Raw genomic sequence first — 16,655 nt, 5'->3', positions numbered from 1 at the left:
AGAACGCGCAGCTTCCGGCAGGTTGCCCTAGTAACCGGAAGTCCCCTGCGGGCCCTGAGAAAACGGGGATGCAGGTTATTATTGGTCGGTGCTCGTGTCAGTCTTCGGGGAGTGTGGAGCTTTCTCTAGCGATTGGAGAAAGTGAGTGCCAGTCTGGGAATCCCATAGGTGATTGGATGTGATAGTGATGGGGCGGAGCCCCGGGAATGATAATATGGGCTGAGTGTCATTTCCCCTCTGTCACATAGCAAAGACGCCCGCAGCCCCTTGTAACCGTCTCAGGCCTAGGGCCTCTCCTGAGCTCCATGACAGGCCACCCAATTAGGCCGACCCTTAAGGCATCCTGGGCCCACGCCAGTCAACAGACCCTCATAGTGTGACCTCTGACCCCCGGCGTTCATCTTGGAGCCAGCCCCTGGTGTGGGCTGAGGGGGCGGCCATGGAGCTAGGGAGCTGCTTCAAGACCTACGAGGACTTCAAGGAGTGTTTCAGCGCCTACAAAAAGGAGAACAGGTGCTCCTTCGTTCTCAGGGACTGCGTCTCCGTCCGCTTCCACAACCTCAACCACGGCACCTCCATCCGCGAGGACATCCTGTAAGGGCGGGCCGGGGGCGGGGCACGGGCGTGGGGAGGAGGCTGGACAGTTCCCAGGAGGGCAGCCTGGAGGGGGCGGGAGTGCATTTGGGCCGTGTCTTTGAGCATTCGCCAGGCACTCGTTGAGCCCCTGTGTGCCAGGTGAAACGAGAGCAAAACCTCCAGAGGCATAGCTTTCTGACCGCCCGCTTCACCTTCACTCCTCGCTCCTTCCTTCACAGCTTTTCAGGCATTCCTAATAACTGCAGTTTGTCCCGTGTTTTGAGCACCTGCAGTATCCCCGACACAAAGTATGGCCCTCACAAATGGATAAAAACGCCCTGGCAGTAATTTCCATCAGTCTCCTCTTTACAAAACAATAACGTGGTCAATTGTTGGTTATTCGTTCATTCATTCGTTTTGTGAATGGTTCTTGAGCTCTTGAGATTAACGACCGTCGTTCAAACACTTTCCAAGTCCCAGGCAGTGTTCTCTATTCTGTGCATGCTTTCTGCAGGGCTGTATTGAGAATTATAGATAAATGTTATTTTTCCCATTTGGCAATGAGAAAACAGGCTTAGAGGCTAAGGTAAGGGCTCAAATGCCTTCAGGGCTCAGGTGAAATAGTCCCGTGTAAGAAAGTTTAGCTTTTAATTTGACTATAAGAAAAAGAATGGCGAACTAACAGCCGACACCAGGTCTCTGTGCCCTGTGGGACAACAGAAGTGTGGACTGGGCGAAATGGAGAGCAGGCTCTATCTAGTCAACTCCAGCTGATGGCTGCCATGTGAAAATGAAGATCCAGTGTTGCTAGAATTTGGCGCAAGAGGCGTCAGAAATCCAGGCTTTATGTGAATTTGTCTATTTTTTAAAAATTGAAAATCAATTCAAATTTGAGCCCATACCATGTGGGCGAATTCTGAGAGTCAAAGCATATCTAAGTTTGAGACCTCTGGGTTGAGAAGTTTGGCCAAAGCTCTCCATCTAGGAGGTAGACTGTGTTCTCTCCTCTACTCCGAAGTCCAGTGCTATGCTGGGGCCAGATAACATAAAGATGAATAAGTAACCAAACCTACCCTCAAAGAGCTTGAGGTGGGATAGGGTCGTACTCAGGTAAACTGACTAGTATGTGATAAATGCTTTAAAAGAGGTGTGCAGAGGAGGAAGTGGTTAATGCCTGGAAAGTGGAGAAAGGCATGACGCTGGAAGTAACGGTTTCTACTGGGCCGTGAATGAATACAAAGGGCCAAAGTCCGAGTTCAGTGGTTAATTGCCGTGTAGCATGGAGGAGTTTGACCAGAAGGAGCTGCGGAGCAAAGGCACGGAAATGTGAAAGAAGGTGGCATGTTTGAGAAAATGTGGGATGCCATGCTTGGCAGAAGTCAGTTGCAGGGTCTTCAGGTACCATTGTGGCATGTTTGGACTTTATCCTATGCTGGTAGCATCTTTCTAAGCAGTGACAAGAATACAAAAATGCCCTGCTCTCAAAGAACAGATTAGTGGTTACCAGAGGGGAAGGGGGTGGGGGGAGGGCGAAAGGGGTAAAGGGGCACGTATGCTGACGGATAAAAATCAGACAGTTGGTGGTGAGCACGATGCAGTCTATACAGAAACTGATATATTAATGTACACCTGAAATTACACAATGTTATAAACCAATATGACCTCAATAAAATAATTGGGGGAAAAAAATAGCCTGCTCTCAAGCTGCTTACAATCTAGGTCAGATAAAGTGCAGTCGCCTCCTGTTGCCTTCAGATTAAGGGCAGGACCATTAACCTGGCTCGCCAGACCATCTGACCTTTCTGATCTCCCCATCTTGCATTGTGCGCTCCATCCAGACTGGGTCCACTCCACACAGCCTCTGTCCCAAACCCACACCTTCCTGGTCCTTGCATTTACCATGTCTGCTGGTTGGAATAACCTTGCCTATCCACTTATCTTAGCTCACTTTTCCTCAAATATCAGTCACTTTGTATACTATCATTGCAGTACTTACTATATATCCTATATTACAGTTTACTTAACATTTTTCTTTAAATTCAGTTTTGATATTCAAAGAAACCTGTTTTAGAACCAATCTAAGCAATAATATATAAGAAGTAACAGTATAATGGCAAAAAAATAGTATATATTTATAAATAAGTATTCTTGTGTAATCTGAGGTCATTTTGGACCACTTACGGAAAACTCTGTCTTAGCTAATTGTTACTTTTCCTTCAGATCTCAACATATTTTCCAAGAAGCCTTTCTTAACTCCCTAAAGATTAGGTTAGATGCTCCTCCTCTGTGTTCTGACAGCACCTGTTACAGCTCTTAGCACATTGTTTTGAACTATAGTTTACAGAGGTTTCCCGGGTTAGGCTGTAGGCTGAGCTCTCCCAGGGAGGGACTCTGGTTTTCCACCTTTTGTAGTCTCACTGATTGGCACAGTGCCAGCTGTGTAGGATTAAGTCCAGATACCTCATAATTGCACCTAAACACCCTTCAGGTTAACTATCCCCATGGTCTAGCACAGGGCTGGGCCCATAGCAGGCATTAAGTAATTGGGTTTTTTTTGTTTTTTAATTTTTTGTTTATTGCAGTAACATTGGTTTATAACATTGTATAAATTTCAGGTGTACATCACTATACTTCTATTTCTGCATAGATTACATCATGTTCACCACCCAAATACTAATTACAACCCATCACCACACACTTGTGCTGAATTATCCCTTTCACCCTCCTCCCTCCCCCCTTCCCCTCTGGTAACCACCAATCCAATCTCTGTCTCTATGTGTTTGTTTATTGTTGTTATTATCTACTACTTAATGAAGGAAATCATACGGTATTTGACCTTCTCCCTCTGACTTATTTCACTTTGCATAATACCCTCAATGTCCATCCGTGTTGTCACAAATGGCTGGATTTCATCGTTTCTTATGGCTGAGTAGTATTCCATTGTGTATATATACCACATTTTCTTTATCCATTCGTCCCTTAATGGGCACTTAGGGTGCTTCCAAGTCTTGGCTATTGTGAATAACGCTGCAGTGAACACAGGGGTGCTAAGTAATTGTTGCATGAATGAGTCATCAAGTGTTAAACATGTGATTCAGGGACATAGGTGCTGCAGGGACTCAGAGAAAATCACGATGGGCTGGAGAAGTAAGAGAGAAAGGGGGGCTTAAGCTGGGCCCCTAAGATGGGGAGGTGTCAGGAGGTGTATTAGTTTTCTATTTGCTGTCTAACAAATTACCACAAACATAGTGGTTTAAACAACACAGTTTATTATCTTACAGTTCTGTAAGTTAGAAGGCAGACACAGGTCTCACTGGGCTAAAATCAAGGGCTGCATTTCTTTCTGGAATCCCTAGAGAAGAATCCGTTTCCTTGTCTTTTCCTTGGCTCATGGTCCCCTTCCTCCATCTTCAAAGTCAACAGTGGCTGGTTGAGTCCTCACGTTGCATCACTCTGACTGGCTGCTGTCATCCCATCTCCCTCTCTGGCTCCCCTCTTCTGCCTCCCTCTTCTACTTTTAAGAACCCTGTGGTTATACTGGGCCAACCCAGATAATCTAGGATAATTTCTCTTTGAAAAGTCAGCTAGGGGGCCGGACCCATGGCTTAGCGGTTAAGTGCGCACACTCCGCTGCTGGTGGCCCGGGTTCGGAACCCCAGGCGCGCACCGACACATCACTTCTCCGGCCATGCTGAGGCTGTGTCCCACATACAGCAACTAGAAGGATGTGCAACTACGACATACAACTATCTACTGGGGCTTTGGGGGAAAAAAATAAATAAAATTAAAAAAAAAAAAAGTCAGCTAGGGCCGCCCCGGGGCTTAGCAGTTAAGTGCGCGCGCTCCGCTACTGGCGGCCTGGGTTCGGATCCCGGGCGTGCGCCGACGCACCACTTCTCCGGCCATGCTGAGGCCGCGTCCCACATACAGCAACAGGAAGGATGTGCAACTAGGACATACAACTATCTACTGGGGCTTTGGGAAAAATAAAAGGAGGAGGATTGGCAATAGATGTTAGCTCAGAGCCGGTCTTGCTCAGCAAAAAGAGGAGGATTAGCATGGATGTTAGCTCAGGGCTGATCTTCCTCACAAAAAAAAAAAAAAAGTCAGCTAATTAGCAACGTAATTTCATCTGCAATCTTAATTCCCCTTTGCCATGTAACCTAACATAGTCACAGGTTCTAGAGATTAGGAAGTGGACATCTTTGGGGGACCATTCTGCCTACCACAGGAGGATTAATGTCCTGGAGGGAGAAATGGTGTGAGTTAGTGCAGATGTTAACATGATGTACTTAGAAGGCAGTGAGGGGATCTGCTTAGCTAGGAGGAAGATTTATGCTGGAGCAGTGGGAAAGAAAATTGGAGGAACTCAAACAACAGATTGGAGGGTTGGAATTAGTTTCATTTATTTTTGTTTTTGAAGGTTGAACAGTTTAAAAAATGAATTTGTTTTTTCTGTTTTTTGTGAGGAAGATTAGCCCTGAGCTAACATCTGTTGCCAATCCCCCTCTTTTTGCTGAAGAATATTGGCCCCGGGCTAACATCCGTGCCCATCTTCCTGCACATTCTATGTGGGATGCCACCACAGTATGGCTTGTGAGCGGCGCATACGTCCGCGCCGGGGATCCGAACCCGCAAACCCCGGGCCACCGAAGCGGAACGTGCGAACTTAACCACTGTGCCACCTGGCCGGCCCCTGAATTTGTTTTTGAATGGTTAATATAGTCATTTAATTTAAAAAAATTTCAAACCATAGAGTCTAAAAGCCAGTGTCTCCCCTTCCACTGTGTTATCTAGAGGCAACCACTGGAACCTTCCTGAGATACGCAGAGCTTGAACAAGCGTATCATTACCAGCATATGCGTCTTCTTTTTAACACAAGCAGCGGCATACTATTTATACACATCATTCTACACCCTGCTTTTCTCACTTATCAATGTATTTTGGAGATTATTGCACAACACTTATTCCAGGATGTGGCCGCTTAATTCATTGATTTTAGCAATTGTTTACTGAAAACTTACTCCATGCTAGTGTCTGGAGATACATTGTTGAGAAAGATAAATTGAGTCCCTGCCTTCGTGGAGCTTCCCCTCCAGTCAGGGAGGCAAATATTAAGCTATAATCACAGAAATAATTATTTCCTTAAAATAGTGGTTAGGGCCGGCCCGTGGCTTAGCAGTTAAGTGCGCGCGCTCTGCACCTGGCAGCCCGGGGTCAGATCCCTTGCGCGCACCGACCCACTGCTTGTCAGGCCATGCTGTGGTGGCGTCCCACATAAAGTGGAGGAAGATGGGCACGGACATTAGCCCAGGGCCAGTCTTCCTCAGCAAAAAGAGGAAAATTGGCATGGTTGTTAGCTCAGGGCTGATCTTCCTCACAAAAAAATAAAAAATAAAAAAAATAGTGGTAAGAGCTCCAAAGGAAAAGTCTTGGGTGCTGGGTGGGGGATGACAGTGAATCCTAATCTGGTGTGTAGGGTGAGGGCATAGGGGTGCTAGTTGACACTTGGTACCAGTGAGGCTCTTGATTAGAAAGAACAGACGGGGGCCAGCCCCCTGGCACAGCGGTTAAGAGCGTGCGCTCCACTGCAGCAGCCTGGGGTTCACGTTCAGATCCCGGGCGGGCACCCACACACCGCTTGTCAAGCCATGCTGTGGCGGCGTCTAAAACAGTCGTCCCTGACATTTTGCAGAGGTAATTCACAAAGTACATCCGACTTCATTATCCGAGCTGGTCCTCTGAATAACCTTGTTAGAAGTGGGTTCTGTTATTTCCATTAAATGAGTTAATACATGTGAAGTGCTTACCACAGTGCCTGGTACATAGAAAAATTTCCATAAATAATAATATAGTAATATTATTATTATGCAGATGGGGAAACATTTAGGAGACATTTAGGAGAAGCTAAATGTCAAGAGGACTGATCGTTTCTACCTCTCTCCTTTGCATTAAAGCTCGGAGTGTCATTAGTAACTCTTTGGAGGCTGTGTTACCCGAGTTCCATGTGCTTGAGCAAGAGCAAGGAGGAGGGTTGATTCAGTAGAGGGAGGCCAGCAGCAGGGGCTGAGGTAGTCAAGACTTGGGAGAGGACAGTAATAAGAGAACCTATGACAAAAAGCACCCTCACCCCCGGATCACCTGGTGTGAGCCAGGGCTGTCTGAACTTGGTACAGTTACAGCCAAGAAAAAGGGGAGAGGCAGAAAGGAGGGGGCAGGTTGGAGCAAGGGGTAGGGGAAGATTTCAAAACACTATAAGAAAGTGCTTAAATGTTAAAACTGAGGGTCAGACCCAGCCTGTTTATTGCCAGAGCTCTTAACCTCCCCTACTTAACTACTGGGTTGTAACAGCTTTCTGGTTCCACTTGTTCGATTATTCATTCAACAAACTTCTAGAAAGAGGTTAAATGTTTACCCCCAGACATTGAGCTGAGGTACAAAGATGAGTAAATTGTAGTCTCTAACCTTATGGACAATAGTGGACTAAGCTGGCTTATGAGGAAGTGACTTCATGAGCAGCCCAGGGCTTTAGCAGAGGCTGGTTACCTGCTTGTTGCGATGTTGTAAAGGATATTCTTGGATCGTTTATTGGACACTGGCTCTGTGCAGAGCACACTGTGTTGGGCTTTTTGAGTGATGTGGGATGTGGGGGCTTTTTGAGGGTCTGTGGGATGAGCACTGCTCTTGGAGGACTGGAGGGTGGCAGTTGAAGGAAATATTTTTAGGAGATAATTTAGCAGAAATTGATGTTTCCCATAGCCAGATATGCATACTACTGGTGGTCAGGCAAGATGATTTTAATAGTAGGTATTTATGTTACCCTTCAGACATAAAGATCCTTATTGAATAGAGTAAAATGAGCTGATTTAAAGAAAATAATTTGAAAATTATAATGCAGATGTTACTTGGGTGGCTATGGCAGATATAAAGGTGGTTTGTGATTCCTTGAAGTTCAGGAAAAGCTGGAATAATGATTAAAAGTGAGAGCTCTGGAGTCAGAAAGACAGGCTTTATACCCTTGACCTTGGGCGAGTTTTTTAACCTCTGTGAAAAGTTTCATCTTCTGTAAAATGAGGATGTGGTGAAGATTAAATAGGAAAATGCATGTAGCGGCTAAAACATAGTGCTCAGTAAATATTTGCCAGAGTCGTAACTGTAGTACATGATAGAAAGTGGTAGGTATTTTAAAAGAGTCAAAGAAATGTACTGTGGGAGTTAACCACCAAAAGTCCCAATCAACGGGGAGATTCTATGATTTTTATGCCAGGTTTACCCTCTCATATTTTTATACGTGGCTGCTGTGTTTTTCTTTTTGTTATGCCTTTTTGAGGATTGATATTCTACAAACAGTCCATGAAGTATTCTGATGTCTCTCTCCATTGCTGTTCAGTTTAATAGCTACCTTTTTGGAACACTTTTTTGGAACACATTCCAGACACTCTGCTAAGAACTTTACAGGCATTGTTGTGTTTAATCTCATCACACCCTTTGAACTAGGCCCTTGTTATCTGAGTTTTCATTTTCCATGTATCCATAGTCACAAGGCTGTGTAGGAAAGCAAAAATCATAACACAAAAATCTTGCTAATAAACTAGCCACTTATAAATTAGTCACTACTTAATCATTCCTTCCTGTTTACCCGGACCAGTCCCATCAACATCTTTGGCAGCCAGTTTCTGGCTAATGAATAGATGTGGTAAACATTAGGATAATACGATGTAAGTAAAACTGATTGCAAACTGAAATTGCATCTCTCCCAAGAGCTGTATGATTTGGTGAAGTCCCTGAAAGTAATGATCAAGAACTCCTTACATCACCCTCAGCCTTACACCAGGTAACAGATGGAGAAGGGAGCCAACCAGGATGAAGATGTGATAGCAACTTGAGAAGCAAAGGATTTGCATAGCAAAGAATTAAATTAGGCCCTTGGGAGACAGGGATAAAGTCCATGTATATTTTGGTAAAACTGACCTTTACATATTGCAAAAGTGAGATAGGAGATAAAGTATCATAGCGTTTGGGAAAATTATACCAGGAAAGAAAAACAGTTGATGCTTTAAGTTGTTCTTTGATTATTCTAAGAATTGGTGTATGGCTGCCATTATAGCATACATTTTGTTAAATATAATATTAACTTCATAATTTTAGTCTTACTTTTTAAGATAAAGCTCCACTCAAATCTTTTTTCCACTATTTACTGTGAAATATTTCTGAGGATGTTTTTGGCTGCAATTAACTGAAAACTCTGACTCAAAATGGCTTATTTCTTAGAAGCCCAGAGATGGGCCTCTGCAAGTGATTGTTTCAGGGGCTCAGGCTGTTTGCATCTTTCCCCTCTGCCATCCTCAGGATGGCTCCCAACATGGCACAAATGCAGGAGTCACATCCAGAAGAAAAAGCCTTCCTTGGTTTCCTGCAGATTTCCTAGCATGTTTCTTTGTCCAGAATTGGGCCAGTATCCCTTCCCATTCCTGATGAGATTACCTTAATAGGTTTAGAGTAGCCCTGAAGCACTTAGCTATGTGGGAAAGGAATGGCAACCTTAATAAAATTGGCCTTTTAGGAAGGAAGAAGGGGGCTAAGGGGTGTTAGGTTGGCAACCCACAGATCCTGTCACAGCCTTTTAAATGAATTCACTTTTAGTGGTACTGATGATTCTTGGATCAGGTACTTATATTCATAGACCAGTACTCTTATTATTTCCATATTTATAGATAAGGAATTGGAGGCTTAGAGGAAATGAAGTGACTTTTCCAAGTTCATACAGCTAATAAGTGGTAGAGCTGGAAATTAAACTCAGATCTTCTGGCTCTAAGTCTTGTTCCTAACTCAAGTTATATTGTCCAAAATGGCTTTACTCCACCTATAAAAATCCTATTCATTGCTCAAGGTGCAATTTACACAAACAAGGACACAAATCTTATGTAACATCAATCAAAAGCTTTAGTTAATCTGTACCAATCCCCATAGAGTGAATCACTCTTTATTCAGTTATAAGTATATTGTTTGTACCTCTGTTTAACCATTCATTTAATTTTGACTTTACTGGCCACCTATGTGATAATGTCTCTGCTCACTAGACTTAAAGACTATCTAATTAGTCTCTGTAGCCTTTGGAGCAACAAGTATAGTGTTTGGTACATAGTAGGACTTAGTAAATGTTTGAAATGAAACAAAGGAGTTGTCCGAAGTTATAGTTAGTAAGAATAATACTGCTAGGACTAGAAGCGAAGTCATCTGACAAGTTCTCCCAAGGATCTTCCTAGTACACTACTCATACTATAGGAACTTTCTGTGCCGTATGGTCACTCATTTAAAGTTCATTTCAGTGTGTGTGTTTAGAGCACCTAGTCTGTGCCAGGGGCCAGTGCCAGGCACTGGGAGTACAGCAGTGGCACTGTCCAGTAGGGGAATACAAACACCTATAGAGTAGAGTGAAAGGAAGCAAGACTGGCTGACTCCCTTCCTCCAGATCCTGGTTGAGCGTTCTTAGATATAAGCAATAAGGGAAATTCAGAAAAGTATAAAACCTTATCCCTGTCTTAAAGGGAGTCTATGCTTTAACCTGGGAGACGGAAATAAGTACAGAGCTCAATGAATTCTTACAAAAGATTTGTGTACTTCACTGTGTGTAAGTTATATCTCAATAAAAAAGATTAAAGAAATCAGGAAAAAAAATGACAGAGGCTTCAGCCTAGTGCCCATTAAGCTTGAAATGATAGTGCCAAGAAGGACAGTATGTTTAGAGATCTTTAGGGAAGTTATTGAACCTGGCCAGTGTGTTGAGGGTCAACTCGAGGAGGGTAAAAATGAGAAGTAAGAGAAAGGAGAAATATTTTGAAAGAAGACAGGCAGCCTAACGGTTAACTGTGCAGACTGTAGCCAAGCAGGCTTAGTTCAAATCCCAGGTCCTCCAGTTTTAGCTGGAGGATTAAATCCCAGATTCTCATCCTTAGAACCTTTTAAGCCTGTTTCCCCATCTGTAAAATGTGGATGATAATAGAACCCTTTTCCTGGTAGAAAATGCTGCATGTAAGGGACTTAATATAGCCTGGCAGATAGTAATCCTTAACACGTGTCATAGTGGTAGGAACGATTGTAAAAGACTTGTTAACGTATTGAATGTAGACGTGGAGAAGGAGGAATTAAAAAGAACGCCAAGGGCCGGCCCCGTGGCTTGGTGGTTAAGTGAGCGCGCTCCACTGCTGGCGACCCGGGTTCGGATCCCGGGCTCGCACCGACGCGCTGCTTCTCCGGCCATGCTGAGGCCGCGTCCCCCATACAGCAACTAGAAGGATGTGCAGCTATGACACACAACTATCTACTGGGGCTTTGGGGGGAAAAAATAAATAAATAAAATCTTAAAAAAAAAAAAAAAAGAACGCCAAGAGGGCCGGCCCGTGGCTTAGCGGTTAAGTGCACGCGCTCCACTACCGGCGGCCCAGGTTCGGATCCTGGGCGCGCACCGACGTACTGCTTCTCTGGCCATGCTGAGGCCACGTCCCACATACAGCAACTAGAAGGATGTGCAGCTATAACATACAACTATCTACTGGGGCTTTGGGGGGAAAAAAGGAGGAGGATTGGCAATAGATGTTAGCTCAGAGCCGGTCTTCCTCAGCAAAAAGAGGAGGATTGGCATGGATGTTAGCTCAGGGCCGATCTTCCTCACAAAAAAAAAAAAAAAAGAATGCCAAGGTTTCCACCCTGGGAGGTGCAGTCATTAATGGAAACTAGAAAGGTAGAAAGAGCTTTATGGGGCCAGACCCGGTGGCCTAGTGGTTAAGTTCAGCAGGCTTGGCTTCGGCAGCCTGGGTCCAGTTCCCCAGGTGCAGACCTATGTCTGTTAGTGGCCATGCTGTGGTGGCAGCTCACATACAAAAAGAGGAAGATTGGCAGCTGATGTTAGCTCAGGGCGAATGTTCCTCAGCAAAAAAAAGAAAGAAAGAGCTTTATGGTTGGCACTTGCCAGTGTCTTTTCTTTGGACTAGCCTAACAAACTTGCACTAAATGCACATAAAGTCAATATAATTTGATGAGCTAGAGCTATGCTAAGATGTTGAGCCAGGAGAAGGGTAGGGCCCAATCTAAGAGCTTGGGGAGGGCTTCCTAGAAAAGACTATGGTGGCACGTAGTCCTGAAGGATGACTAAGCTCTGAAATGAAGACAGGTGGGAAGGGCATCCCAGACGGAGATAAACGTGAGCAAAGGCATAGAGGTGAGACAGCATAGTGAACATGGGAAGCTGTAGACAGTCTTTTTAGGGCATAAAAAAACAAGATGGTGGGGCCGGCCCCGTGGCTTAGTGGTTAAGTGCGCGCACTCTGCTGCTGGCGGCCCGGGTTCGGATCCCGGGCACACACCAACGCACTGCTTGTCCGGCCATGCTGAGGCCGCGTCCCACATACAGCAACTAGAAGGATGTGCAGCCATGACATACAACTATCTACTGGGGCTTTGGGGGAAAAAATAAAATTATAAACAAAACAAAACAAGATGGTGAGGGGGTGGAAATGAGGCTGGAGAGAGAGGCAGAGGCCACACTACGGTCACCCCTCACTGGCCTTGCTATACTGCTGGGCTGCTCCAGCCCCCTCCTTGGCCCTGAGCTAGGGATGGCATTGCCGCCCCAGCACTGTGCACAGAACAGGTGCAGGCGTTTTCAGCCCCGGGCCCTTCCACCCTGTTATTGCGGGCCTGACATATCCTGTTTTGCTAAGCTTGCCCCACAGGGTGGGCAAACAGGACCAGCTGGCTTAGAATGTTTGGAAAGGGGTTGATAAGGTGCACAGGCTGTGTCATGTCATTCCAGGAGCTGAGATATTTTGCCCCTTCCCTGGTCTTTGGGCTGGGACTCCCTAAGGAGGCAGGCGCATGACCTGTCCCAGCCACCTGTGGTCCATGAGTCATTTATCCAGTACATCTTTGATAAGCATCTGCTGAAGGAATAGCTTTGTGTTAGGTACTTGGAATACACTGAGGAATAATTCAGTCTTGCCCCTTGAAGACAGTCCCATCCAATTGGAAAGGTACTGCGTGAACACCCAAGAGATTGTCCCAAGGCGTAGGAGCTGTGGTAACAGTAGCTGACTTTTATTTAGAGTAAATAAAAGGCTGAACCAGGCTCTGGGTTAAATATTACCTCTGTGGCTTATTTAATTCTCACAACAACCCTAAGATAGTTTCATTTTATGATGAGAAAACTGCACACAGAGAGGTGACGTGACTTGCCCAAGGTCAGACGGCTTCTGAGTGGTGGAGCTCAGATTCAAATCTAGGCAGTCAGCCTCCAGCATCCCCACTGTTAACCACTAGGGATACTGCCACCTAGAGAATCTGCTAATCCTTGTATTTTAAATAAATACTGTGAATTCAGAAAAAAGAGCAATATTTGTGGCTTGAGGGCATCCACAAAGGCTTCCTGGAGAAGGTGGGACCTTATTTGGGTCTTGAAACAGGGGTTGAATGGGGATAGGAAGAGAAAAACAGCCAATACTTGATTTAATTACCCTTCTCCTCTGAATCATCACTTCTGGCCTAGAATGGCAAAGCTGGCAGGGACCCTAAAGACCATCTAGCCCAGGGGTTCTCAAACTCGCTTAGGATTCAGATATTTTTCTTTACATGAAAGATGAACAGAGATCTTCCCTCTTAGAGAGGAGGCCCAGACATACTCTAACCCCTGAGGGCCGCTTTTATCTTTGCTGTCTGGAGGAGGAGGAAGAGGCAGTGGTTCACAAAGGGTGGAATACAGGAGACATTTTAAACAGTGAGTAGCCAGCCAAGCACTCTGCTGTTGCCTCTTGTCCATTTTCCCTTGTGTCTTGCCTCATACTGAATTGTTTGTAGGGAGCTATACATGGGTAACAGAGAGTGAATGAAAGGAGTTGGGGCTTAGAACTGCTGTAGATAAAAATGAAGGGAGTTTTAGTTGGAGAGGGTCTTGAAGAAAAAGCGGAATACTTTGGGACTGGAGAGGGAGCGTAAATCTTCCTTCCCGACATCCTGCACTGCATTGTGGTCTCTAGGAAACATATCAGCCACTGTAAGACCCTACAGGGCCTTGTCTCATAAGAGAAAGGGGAAGGTCAGCACCTTTTTCATTGTCATTCTACCTTCCCTAGATATGTGCAGGTGAAATTTGTCTGTATTCGGACCCAGTCAAACAGGAAGAGAGCACCAGAGGTGGACATGTGCCCAGCATACTTGCTCCTGCGGTATAATGAGAAACTGGATAGACTATTTATCAGTGAACTCAACACCCAGCATATACATGTTGACTCTAAAACTGCGTGTCCTGGAGGAGACACCACTGGCAAATCGCAAAAGACAATGTGCCTGCAGAAACCCCAGCCTGCACAGCCTACAGGCAAGAAAGACCTTGACACAGCTGAGAAGTCCCCAGTTGAACCAGCATTTTGCTTAGATAAGGTCCAAGCACCCTCAAAACCAGAACAGGAGGGTATCACTCCTTCTGACCTGGCCAAGATAGCAAAAGTGATGAAGAACTTTCTTAAGGGGGATGAAGGTTCCATGGCCTCCTTCAGTGTAGGCAACAGCCAAGACTTGGACCGGCTCAGCTTCCAGAGCAGCAAGATGAGCAACCTGTTCATCCGCTTCCCAGAGAATCTCTTGCTGCACCGGGTGGAGAACGCTCAGGGCCACATCCTCTACGCTTTCTTGGTGGAGAACAAGGAACGAGAGTGTCGAGTGGTACACTTTGCTGTGCTCAAGGCCGAGACAGCCACCTCTGTGGCCAAGATGTTGAGTATCTTCACAGAGTTCAACTCAGATTGGCCCAAGGTCAAGGTAGTCTTTGTGGACCCGTCCTTTCCTCATCGAGCCATCCTTCAGGAGATCTTCCCTGCTGCCCGCATCCTCCTTTCCATCTACCATACAGCCCAACTCTTGGAGAAGAAGTTGCATCGTAGTTCAGTAAATCCGTCCTTTAAAAGGCTCATGAAGGAAGCCCTGCGGGAGGCTGTGTTTCTCACTTCTGATGCCAGCCTGCAAAATCTCTGTCAGATGTCCCAAGCCCTTCTAGATGAGGAGCTTTTCAGCTTCCTGCAGGCCCACTGGTTCTCCTGTGAACTGCTGTGGTACATGCACGTCAGGAAGGGCCTGCACGCGTGTAACACCTACATGGACAGTCTAGACGTCGTCACTAGCAAGGTGTCAAGCCTCTTTCGGGAACAGCAGTCCCTGCTGGACTGCATCCTCCGCTTTGTGGATTACATAGACTTCTTTAATACGAAAGGCTTGAAGAACTTGCCCACGGCTCCTCCCAAGTTAAAGAGAGCCCGGCCAGCAAGCATGCCACCAAAGTCCAAGAAGGCTTTTGGAATTTGTGGAGGGAGCCTCACCAGGCTCCTTGTGGATGAGAGAAAGCCAGACTCACAGCAGTTGCAGCCCCAGCCGCAGGTGCAGCCCTCCCAGGGTGGCATGCTAGACACCTTGCACCAGAGTGGCTCCAAACTGGCCTATGAGCTGTGCCACAATGAGTGGGAGGTGGTGCAGAACTCCACCCACCTAGTGGACGTGGCCGGCTCCTCAGTGGACGTTCAGCTGCTAGAGGACTCTCACCAAGTTAGCAAAGATGGCTGTAGCTGTAGCTGTTCCTTTCAGCAGTGGTACCACCTGCCGTGCCGGCACATTTTGGCCCTGCTGCACACCAGCCAGAAGCCTGTGGGTGAAGCCATGGTGTGCCGTCAGTGGCAGAAGAGGTACCAGCACCTCCTCGGGCCCAGTGGGGAACTGCGGGAGCCTGTTGTGGTCCCAAACCCAGGCCAACCTGGGAAGCAAGGACGGAATGACATGATTCATGACCTAAGAAGGGAGCTAGCAAACCTGCTAATGCAGAGTGAGGGGCCCGAGCTGGAGGAGCGCTGTTCTACCCTGCGCAAGATTGTGGACATCTGGGCTGACCCCTGCCAGCAGCCTGAGCCCAGTCACCAGCCAGGGAACTTCAAGGATGTGGGCCGCCTCCCTTTTCTTTGGGGAAAGCAGGAGGAAGGGGAGAGACTCCTTCCTGCTAGAGCCACGATTCATGATTAAAACACTTGCACTGGCACACTGGACCACAAACCCCTCTCCTTGGAAGTCTGAGAGCTCAAAATGGGCAGGGGTCTGCATTTTAACCAATGTCTTCCTAGGTAGGGCTAGGAAGATTGTTACAATAGGAAGAAGAGGAACCCCACTGTGTGACAGTCATTTGAATCTGCCCCTTTTCTGCCCTACCTTTGGCATTCCCCGGGAGCCTCATTCCTTGTTCAAGGCCAAAGTTATCTCCATCCTGAAAGGTCATCCCTCTTTCTCTCCGACCCCTGAGATCAGATCTTATTCTCTTTACAGAGATGAACCCTTGCCCCAGGATAGGGTTAGACAAAATGAACCTGCTAAAAGGGCCTGTTTTTGGAGACAAAGGGAAGGAGGGTGATCCTTGGCTGTTGCTGCTCTTTACAAAGAATCTGTTATTTGTACCTATTTTTATTCATATTAAATAAAGGTTTTTGTAATAAAATCACACAAGCAGAGGAAATATGTGCTGCTTGAACAGGAAAGGAATCTAATGGGTGTTGTGGAGCCAAACACAATCTGATGCCTCAAATTCAGACTTAGCAATCCACCACTTAACTTCGTCCTCTTCCTACCAACCAAGCCTCAGCATTGATTTCAACTGCCTTGTAGTCTAGTAGGAGGAGGCCAATTAGACTGGGAGGGAAGAAACCTGAGTCCTAGATCTGACTGCCTGCAACTGCTGGGGGACTGTGGGCAAGTCCCTAATTTCTTTGACCCCACTTTCCTCATCTGCAAAAATTAGTGTGTTGGCCTATTCTAATCCCAATTTCCCCTCTAGATTTATATAAACAGAACATTTTCGTTGCAGTTATAAGCACCAACACTGACTTTTGTTGTTGTTGTTGTTGTTGTTAGTTTGTAATCTTAATCACCTAAGGCCTGGTAGCCACCCAGCTTTCCAAGATGCCATCTTCAGAGGAACTGAGGTCAAAAGATGGCAGTCATTCTTGGTTCTTGCACGAGTTCACCGTGACCTTCCGTTCTGGATCACTCTCTTCTCT

At 46.1% G+C, this 16,655-nt stretch overlaps 1 protein-coding gene across 1 annotated transcript; it reads left to right on the top strand.

Moving 5' to 3' along the window:
* Positions 1-2: 2 nt before the first annotated feature.
* On the top strand, positions 3-16,647 carry ZSWIM3 (zinc finger SWIM-type containing 3). Its single transcript, XM_004430331.3, has 2 exons — positions 3-594; positions 13,701-16,647. The coding sequence occupies exons 1-2, from the start codon at positions 440-442 to the stop codon at positions 15,628-15,630; spliced, it is 2,085 nt and encodes a 694-aa protein (XP_004430388.1). The 5' UTR covers positions 3-439; the 3' UTR covers positions 15,631-16,647.
* The last annotated feature ends 8 nt before the right edge of the window (positions 16,648-16,655 follow it).

Source organism: Ceratotherium simum, chromosome 21 (genome assembly GCF_057802395.1).
Source record: "Ceratotherium simum simum isolate JZ-2026a chromosome 21, ASM5780239v1, whole genome shotgun sequence".
Taxonomy (NCBI): Eukaryota; Metazoa; Chordata; class Mammalia; order Perissodactyla; family Rhinocerotidae; genus Ceratotherium; species Ceratotherium simum.
This window is presented reverse-complemented; position numbering and strand designations above follow the sequence as displayed.

Excerpts from the sequence above, each read along its gene's own strand:
- ZSWIM3 (XM_004430331.3), top strand. The coding sequence starts at position 440 with ATGGAGCTAGGGAGCTGCTTCAAGACCTACGAGGACTTCAAGGAGTGT. Across the intron at positions 595-13,700 it reads TCCATCCGCGAGGACATCCT|ATATGTGCAGGTGAAATTTG; the intron begins GTAAGGGCGGGC and ends TACCTTCCCTAG.